The following is a 9,522-nucleotide window of genomic DNA, read 5'->3' as shown; positions in this document are numbered from 1 at the left end:
TCATATGGGCTTTGAATAACTTAAATTTTGTCACCAATACAAATTTTGAGCTTCTCTCCAAACCTCCTCCGGTCTTCAGATGTTAAAGTGCTTATATATTGTGGATTTCGCCCACTAACTCTCTTGAAAGTGCTCGTCGCGTCTTTACAGCCCGCCATACTGTTTGTTTTGTTGCCACACAACCACTCCGCGCATGCGTACAAAGATGTCAACAAAGATCCTCCTATTGGACCTGGCTCTGTGTTGTAGTACTTTTTTTTTCTTCATATAGTCAGGTATTTTTTTTTTTTTTTTTTTACACAGTTGCAAATGCACATGAATAAAACATTCTAGACAATACTGGACAAATTTTATTCTTTTGTGGCATATACTTGGATAATGTCCATGAAGAAGACATTTGTGGAGGTCTGGTTTCTAAAGCATAAAATACAATTTTGTTACTTCTTTAGTTCAATGTCAAATCTTTAAAACAATCAAACAGTCTCAGTGCAGTATATAACATAATACCTAAAATTGTTTTGATGGCTAGTCAAGCATTATTTCACAGTCTCTTAACCTATTACCAACTATTTTAAAACAAATGACATATTTTGATAGATCATAATTGATAAAAAGTCTGCTATATGGAACATGATTTTCTCTGAGCTTATGTACAGTTAGACCTTTACAGGACCATTTAAACTAGGAGACTAAAAATTAAGACTTCAGAATAACTAAATTTACCTAATGATTTGATTTCATTTTCCTAATTGCCTGAACTGTAATGCAATCCATCCATTAATACAAACAAAACAAATGTAATGACAATTTACTTGAAGCTTGAACTGAAATGGTCCTTAGCTGCCACTTTAGAGCACTAAAATGCAATCGTCTATTGTTGTGCACTAAATGTCCAGTATTTGATCAGTTAGTATTCAACGGTGACACACTTAGTCTTCAGATACTCATTCAGAGCTTCTTGACCTGTTGAGGAGAAATACACAGAGTTAAAACAACATACAGATGTATTTCACGAAATATAAATAATGACAGAAATGTAGTGCAATGACTACTCAAAAAAATGTATCAAAAAAATTAATCCTATTCATGTCTTACCCAAATCTTTGCCAAAGCCAGACTGTTTGAAGCCACCAAAAGGAGCTGCCACGTCAGTCTTGTTGTAAGTGTTAATAAACACAGTGCCAGCCTGAAGTTTTTCACTCACATACAGAGCCTTGCTGATGTCACGTGTAAACACACCTGATGCTAAACCATATTCTGTAGCATTAGCCCTCTGCAGCACGTTGTCAACATCTCTAAATGAGGGAGATTGAGGAAAAGGCAGTTTACAATGTTGCTTTTTGTCATGTTACAATTTTGAAAAATGAGTATGATGTATAGGTAAATCAATTACAAATCATTCATCATTGCTGGAAGCTAAGTTTGTATAAATTGACTGGTGTGAGAAAATCAACATTTTAGAGATAAAAGTAGCTTATTTCTACCAACCCATTGTTGAATTTAGAGATTATCATGACGGGCCCAAAGGACTCCTCAACAGCAATATACATGTGATCCTGCACATCACTGAAAACAGTGGGTTCAAAGAAGAAACCTATAGAGATGGAAAGCGTAAACAACATTGCACTTTTTTCCCCCACTAAGACTCATGCATATACTCATACTCCCCTCACCTGGACGGTTCACTTGTTTTCCTCCACACACTAATCTTGCTCCTTCTTTGACCCCATTTTCACAGTATTCCACTAGTTTGTCCAGATGGGCTTTGTGGTTCTGGGGGCCATGGTCTGTGGAACGGTCTAGTGGATCACCAATTTTCATCTTTTTTATTTCACTAACCTACATAGATATAGTTACATGATATGAGTTAAGAATTATGAAATTGTGAGTTATGAAATTATTACAAAATGATCTGGGATTGAGATGGAGGCAAGGAATCAAAATGTTTATATGTGACAATAGGCATTCAGCATAAGAAACTATCATGTATGTTGATTTTTTACCACTCTCTCCACAAAAGTGTCATGGATAGATTCTTCAATGAACAGTCTCCCTGCTGCAATGCAGTTCTCTCCCTTATTAAAGAACACAGAGCTCATACCCTGCAGACAAAAAGTGTGTGTGGAAGGTACATAACATGTCTGAGATTACAACCAAACATTATTAACTTTGACAAACAAAGAATGTATTTTTAATTTTATATTACTGAAGGTGAACAAACCATTCTGACAGCCTTGTCCAGATCACAGTCATTAAAGATGATGAGAGGAGATTTCCCTCCTAGCTCAAGAGAAACCTTCTTCACATTGCTGACTGCACAACTACAAGACAGACAAGTATTTTTATGATTCCCAACTTTTATTTAAACCATATTTGTAATTAACTTGAAAGAAATGCTGTAAGCATACAAAAATGTACTGAACAAAATAATAATTAAAATGTTTGTATAATTTATGCAGATATTATTTATTTATTAAGATTAAAATATGATTAGAATAATTTGATTAAAATATGTGCCACTATTTTCGATTTGTGGCCCAAATTTAACATCAAGATAAAATCTGTATACAACAAAAACTTAAAAAAGTAAAGAAAAGAAAAAGAAAACAGTCAAAGCCTTTTAAAAAGAGATACTCGTTCACCTTTTCATGATCTGTTTGCCAATCTCAGTGGAGCCGGTGAAGCCCAGTTTTCGAACATCAGGGTGGTCAGACATCCGCTGACCAACCAGAGCCCCTAAAATGGACATATTCAATAAATATTCAATTCATATATTAGCAGACAACCTTAAAAACAGACAAATTTATTAAAAGTGCAAAACATTCACAGTAGCGATACTGAATTGTAAACAAAAAAAGTATATCAGTATATGAACTTTATTGTGTAGGCTTTGCATGTATATGCACCGGATCCTGGTAATATGTTCACCACGCCCTTTGGAAACTTTGCCAGTGCAGTTAATTCGGCAAACTTGAGAGCAGTCAAAGGTGTGACCTAAAATACAACACAGAAACACTCACGTAATCCTTAATTTCTGTGTGTACGTTGTTTAGGATAAAGATGCCTGGTATATGTTTGCATTGCATTAACTGCAATTTTTACCTGTGCAGGTTTGAGCACTACAGTGTTTCCAGCTGCCAGGCAGGCTGCAGTCTTCCATGCCAACATCATCAATGGATAATTCCATGGAATGACAATGGCACACACACTGAAATAAACAAGCAAGAGCTAAACATTCTCTGCATTCTGTCCAGATATACAAAATACATAGAAATTACAGTGACTTTTCACGGTGAGATTAAAAGATATCTGGAGGATTCTTTTTTATGGAGAGGGTTGATTTTACCCAATTGGCTCTTTCCTGGTGAAGGTAAGGTTTCGATTAGGCCGAGCCTGGTTGATAGGAATAGTGTAGCCCTGTGAAGAATAATTTTATATCTTTCAGAGACACAGACAGGGATAGGTTCATTATTATTATCTTACTAAAACAGTAGTTTTTATATACCGTAAATACTGTATAACAACTTCACCAGCAACTGTCATAATAACAGTAATATATATATATATATATATATAATTTTTTTTTTTTTTTTTTTTTTTGGAATGCAGTCAAAGTAGCTTCCTCATATTAAGGAATCCTCTGGGATCAATACAAGCATTCAGTGCATAATGATCACAAAAAATATATATATTTCAACCCTAATTTTCTTCTAAAAAAAAAGTAAAAATTGAGGTTATGGTGAGGCACTAATGGCTCGTTTCCACCGAGCAGTACAGTTCAGTACAGTATGGTACGCGTTTATTTCCGTTTCCATTGTCAGAAGTTGTGAATGGTACCAAAATACAGAACCGCACCATACCACTTTTTTGGGACCCTTCCCTTGGGGCACCTAGCACAATAGTACCGGTACCACAAGGGTGGAGCTACACTCACTACATAATGTTGATTGGTTGACAAAGAACCATCACTTGCGCATGCTACAAGGGGAATGGCAATACCATTGCAACACAATGTGTATTTTTTGGTTGTTTTTCCTTGCAGCCCCGCAGCCTTTGTTTAAACAAAGCTGCTATATGTACTCCATTGTTGTTTACTGTCACTTTATTCTTCACACGAGAATGATGTCGATTACTACTTTCAGGCATACACCTCGCCTAACAAGTGAGGGTACTGTTGCCGGTGGAAACACAAGTCGGATCGGGGTTTACCGTCCCGAATTGTATTGTACTGAACTGAACCATACCGCTCGGTGGAAAGAGCCATTTGGTTGCTATATTTTTGAATGAGTATTTTAATATTGGCTCCATTCACTTTCATTGTAAGTGCCTCACTGTAAACCATATTTTTGCTTTTTTTTAAAGAAAATGAGGCACAAATAAAGGAAAATAAAGAAAATAAAGGACATTGAACCCAGAATATTCCTTTAAAGCTTTAAGCCCCCTCTTATTCTCCTTTTCAAAACTCTTTAAACAAGGTAACCAAAGCTTGAAAAAACACAGAATATCCTAAATATGACACTGGGCCTACAACACAACTCATAGCTGATAATTAAATATTCTAATAAATAATATAAACAGACACAATCAAACCTGTATCTTGTCACACCAACCAGCAAAGTATCTGAATGTCTGGACAGACATGCCGACGTGTGTTTTGAGGGCAAGAGTATAGACTGCTCCTGAGTCTATGGCTTCAATAGTGGCCAGCTCTTCCTGATGCTGCTCCATCAGATCAGCCAGTCTGGAGAATGGACACATACACACAGTTATTTTCAGTCCATAACAATGTTCAAACCAATCTGTTGAAGAAATAATATGTGTATTACTGCAGGGACTGTTCTACAAATAATCATCTAGTTAATAATCAAATTAAGTGCCGCAGAACTCATTGGTTTGGACATAAAAACATGAATGAAGAAACAAACAAACACATATTTTGATGTGCTAAGCCTAAATGTTTACCATGTGTTTACCATTTGTGTTAAAATGAAAAACAGTATTATTTGTAATTTTATTACTTAAATCAGGTAAATTTTAATTAACTTTTTGGGTAACGAAACCCATGTATAACCTGCAGTATTTAAATATAAAATGCAATTAATCATGTACTTGTAGAGTAGTTTGCCTCTGTCTCTGGGGTTCATCTTGCCCCATTCTCCCTCCTCAAATGCTTCTTTAGCTGCAGCCACTGCCTTTTCCACATCAGGGATCTGAGCTAAGGACACATCACAGATTGCCTACACACAAACACAAGCTGGAATTGAGCATGTGAAAATGGACAAAAAAGATAAAGCAGATAGACTGAGAGTGGAAAAGTTTGTGTCCATTGTGTACCTGTCCATCGGTGGGGTTAATGGTCTTATAGGTCTTTCCCCCTTCAGCATCTACAAACTCCCCATTTATGAAAAGCTGGTGGGGGATTCTGATTGTCATATTGTTCAGTTTCTTTTCTACCTACAACAGACATGCAGATACTTAAATAGGAAGTACAACATTTAAAATACATCTTTAACAACAAAAAAAAAAACAACAGTATTAATGACAATTTAACTAATCAACTTTGTTTGTTCATAAACATTCAGTCAGATGCCAGCAATACGTTCCACATATTTAGCATGTAAAACCACTGTGTTTGAAATCCAGTCCTACAGTATCTCTGATTAAAAATGTGTGATGCATTATGAAGCATAAAATATGACAATTGAGATGTTGTTAAAATGTTGTTAAAAGGAATGGTGAGGTACCACTGGTAAACACTGGTTCCCTGTTTTGTGTTTCTTGTGTATTTGTTACATGGTTTTTTAGTTTGCATCTTGCCCAGGACCGTTCTCCATACGTGGATTACTCAATGAGCAGGATCTCATCAGTGATGATTTGACATGATCCAGGATTGTTAGGTTCTTTGAAGCTTATCCCAAAGTTGCTGTAATAGCAACAGGTCCGTAAGATCAAACCTGCTCAGGAACAGGCTTATTTCATGTAAACTTTAGATTGCATCTTTTTAAGCGGAGGTGATGTCCCAGCTACTACTTTCTTATATGTGAACCAGGGACAATAATAACAATTTAAAAATAAATTTGCAAATGTTATGTTGTGTAGTCTATCATAATATAGACACAGCCAGTTTTACTCGTTGAGAATTTTATTTGTGAGGGAATAATTACCTGATAATTTTATTGGAGTCTTACACACATGATACAGATGGTACAGATAGTCTATGCCAGATTGTCTATGCAGATAACTTGATTTTGACACTTAAGAAACAAATTAATGCTGTCACATTAAAGTTTGAACTAAATTGTCATACAATATGCTAGTGCAAGTATATAACAATTAGTTCAAACTTTAATCTGTGGAGGGCAGTAATACACGTAGCAGTGTCTACACTGCTGCAATTCTAATAGAGAAGAAGAAGAAGAAGAGAGCTAGTTCAAGATGAGCATTTATTGTTAAAACGTTTTTGTTTTTTTTTAGAAAATGAGCGATGGTTTCTCTAGATAAGACCCTTATTCATCGTCTGGGATTGTGTAGAATGTTTTGAAGCTGCAATGAAACTGTAATTTTGACCTTCAATCATTTGGGCTCCATTGAAGTCCACTATATGGAGAAAAATCCTTGAATGTTTTCATCAAAAACCTTAATTTCTTTTCGACTGAAGAAAGAAAGACATGAACATCTTGGAACACATGGGGGTGAGTAAATTATCAGGAAATTTTCATTTGAAAGTGAACTAATCCTTTAAGTATGCATTTTTTGGGTGACGGGAAAAACACTGAAGTGGTAAACATGTTCCTAATATGGTAAAAGGACAGAGGCTTCAGCCTTGAAGGTTAGAGATATAAAAGTGAGGGGAAGCTTTCATTCTTTGTCTCACACTCTGCAGCTACTTGCGTTTCTGTATGACTGTCTGACATTTCTTGCAAGAAATAAAACTTTCGAAAGACAATTAGACATTTTTGTCACTACGTTGCTGTCTTGATGCCAGCCATTCGCTGCACTGCTGATTGATACTTCTGCCCTTGGAACAAAAGAACACGCAGTAATCTCAGACAATTTAATCCAGATATTTTAATCCAGTCCGCAAATTCGTTTGAAGAACCAAATTAGCCCGAGTTCAGTTATCACGATTAGAAGATCTGGCATCTGTCAAATCATCTCAGATGTATTAAGCGAGGTACGAAGAACGGACCCCTGTTCTTTTCTTGTTTCCTGTTTCTTGTGCCATGTTTTGTTGTCCCTTTGTTGATGGTTTTCCTTGACTGTCTCTCAGGTGTGCCTTGTTTTCTTGTTACCCTCGTTAGCTCTGTCAGTATATACAGTATAGCCCTATGTAAGGGGCCGTTTACATGACACCGTTTTCAACTAAACATAGAAAACTTCTTATGCGTTTTGAGTGTTCGTTTACAACGGCCTTTAGGGGGCCTGAAAATGTAAACTTATAAAAACGGGATTCAAAGTGCACGTTTTTGAAAATTATAACGTTATCGTTTCCATGTAAACTACAAAAACACGTATTTGTATAAACGGTGACATCTTGTGCATGTGTATTATGTGTTCAGTCTATAGTTTTTCTGAGTGAGCTCGCCAGCTACTGGCCTGGCTGGCAGTATAATACAGCGCTTTTAATCGTTTTCATGGATCCGTGTGAACAGGCATTGTTTTGACAATGTTGATGTCTGTACGCAAAAAACGCAAAGGAAAAACATTTCATTGTCATAGATATATACGCATCGATGTCATGTGAACGCACTTAGTTCCATACCTATAGCTGCCTGCCTTCCTTGCCTCCCTCTGTTACAATAAGCTTCTTTCCCAACTTTTTTGGAATGTATCACCAGAATCAAACTTAGAATGAGTGTATATTTGGACTTGGAATGTGGGCTATTTAAAGGTGCTAAAGAGGATGTTTTATTTTATACATTTTTGCAATATTACTTGAAACTGTCTTTACTAACTGATAAAAGACTATTTATTAGGTGCACTGAAAGGAATAATATTAATATACATCATAGAGCCTTAAAAACATCAGCCAATCGTTTACGTGATCATCGCATAAACGAATGGCCCTATGGCTTGTCAATCACTGCCATGACGTTCCTTGTGAGAGACGTGCACGGCTGCGTGCTCCAGTAACTTTCCACACTCCACAGGCGCCGCATGCGATGTTTTTGTCCGGAGACAGGAGTAACAACTGCAGATTATGAGTTACCTGCGGTGAGTCCGACATAATGAATCCACTAACATGATACAGCGAATTCCGGTGGTAAACACTAGTGTTCCAATACTCGTGGCACGAGTTTTGGGAAGCGTTCACTCAAAAGGAGGGGGGGTATTCTTATGCATGCGCTCATTTAAAAAACTCAGTAACAGTCTTTGGTTTCTCAGTCACCGAAACAATCCTCTTTATCACCTTTAACGTGTTATAAAAACAGTGAAAAACAGTGAAACTGTGATTGACTCAATAAATCACTTATGGTTCTTTTGATCACTCCAGCCTAAACTTTGATTCACATACTATATCTTATATATTGTATTTTTACAAAATAATTGCACGTAGCATATGGAACTTTAAAATACCTACAGACTTGATGGACATGTTGTATAAGTAATAATCTGCAAAATGCTGAAACAGCATTGTATTTTTGTATATGAATTATATATGTATTTTTTTTACATATGAGGCAGATGATAGTTTTCTAGCTTCAGCACATATATGAAATGTACTTTTCAAGCCAGTGCAAAAATAAACATAATAATAAGCTACTATCCATTTAACAGGAGCAATACTAACATAGTCTACGTTGAACTCTTCTTCCTCATCCTCTCCTCGCAGCTTCCTCACACACATTTGTATGAACTCTTGAAATGTTGTTGCCATGTAAACGTCCTCATTCTGCAACTGCAACTGTACTGCCCTCAACTTTACCTCTTCCACCAGTCTACAGTTTGAAAATAGGAAAAAAATCTTTGAATTAAATAAAGGGAAAAGTGAGGAATTACTGTATATTTACATGTATTATATATCATGAGAATTAGAAAATTATACATGCACACACAATTACCTGACTACATCCATCGAAGCAGCACCAGACTTAAAGTAGTCAGTAGTGTCTTCAATCTTCTCTACATTAGTCAAAATACTCTTCCACACCACCTGAACAAAAATACTACATGAGTCTTCTAGCTTCAACACATTTTATCTTTCAGAATGTAAAAAAAAAAAAAAATGTTTTTAAAGGGTTAGTTACCCAAAAATAAAATTTCTGTCATTAAGTACTTACCCTCGTGTCGTCCCAAACCTGTAAGACCTTTGTTCATCTTTGGAACACAAATTAAGATATTTTTGATGAAATCTGAGGGTATCTGATCCACACATAGGCAGCAACGTCATTGCAGCTTTTGACAGTGGTTCAACCTTAATGTTATGAAATGATGAGAATACTTTTTGTGTGCAAAAACAAAACAAAAATAAAGACTTTATTTAACAATTTGAATTCATACGCAACAGTTCTGACATAGAAC

At 36.0% G+C, this 9,522-nt stretch overlaps 1 protein-coding gene across 2 annotated transcripts in view; it reads right to left on the bottom strand.

Annotated features, from left to right (window-relative positions):
- Nucleotides 1-311: 311 nt before the first annotated feature.
- Nucleotides 312-9,522, bottom strand: part of aldh1l1 (aldehyde dehydrogenase 1 family, member L1) — a 35,857-nt gene continuing 26,646 nt past the window's right edge. Inside the window, exons 8-22 of one of the 2 annotated variants that reach the window (XM_067372748.1) lie at nt 9,063-9,154; nt 8,792-8,939; nt 5,335-5,454; nt 5,110-5,237; nt 4,591-4,741; nt 3,347-3,417; nt 3,103-3,208; nt 2,907-2,994; nt 2,643-2,736; nt 2,222-2,321; nt 2,004-2,102; nt 1,674-1,839; nt 1,489-1,594; nt 1,096-1,295; nt 312-963 (exon numbers count right to left, since the gene is read on the bottom strand). In XM_067372748.1, the coding sequence (XP_067228849.1) occupies nt 908-963; nt 1,096-1,295; nt 1,489-1,594; nt 1,674-1,839; nt 2,004-2,102; nt 2,222-2,321; nt 2,643-2,736; nt 2,907-2,994; nt 3,103-3,208; nt 3,347-3,417; nt 4,591-4,741; nt 5,110-5,237; nt 5,335-5,454; nt 8,792-8,939; nt 9,063-9,154 (1,725 nt within the window). In that variant the 3' untranslated portion in view covers nt 312-907. The remainder of the gene's footprint in view (nt 964-1,095; nt 1,296-1,488; nt 1,595-1,673; nt 1,840-2,003; nt 2,103-2,221; nt 2,322-2,642; nt 2,737-2,906; nt 2,995-3,102; nt 3,209-3,346; nt 3,418-4,590; nt 4,742-5,109; nt 5,238-5,334; nt 5,455-8,791; nt 8,940-9,062; nt 9,155-9,522) is intronic. The other variant, XM_067372747.1, reaches the window with a different exon arrangement.

The sequence above is a fragment of the Chanodichthys erythropterus genome, chromosome 21, assembly GCF_024489055.1.
Source record: "Chanodichthys erythropterus isolate Z2021 chromosome 21, ASM2448905v1, whole genome shotgun sequence".
In the NCBI taxonomy this organism is placed as follows: Eukaryota; Metazoa; Chordata; class Actinopteri; order Cypriniformes; family Xenocyprididae; genus Chanodichthys; species Chanodichthys erythropterus.
This window is presented reverse-complemented; position numbering and strand designations above follow the sequence as displayed.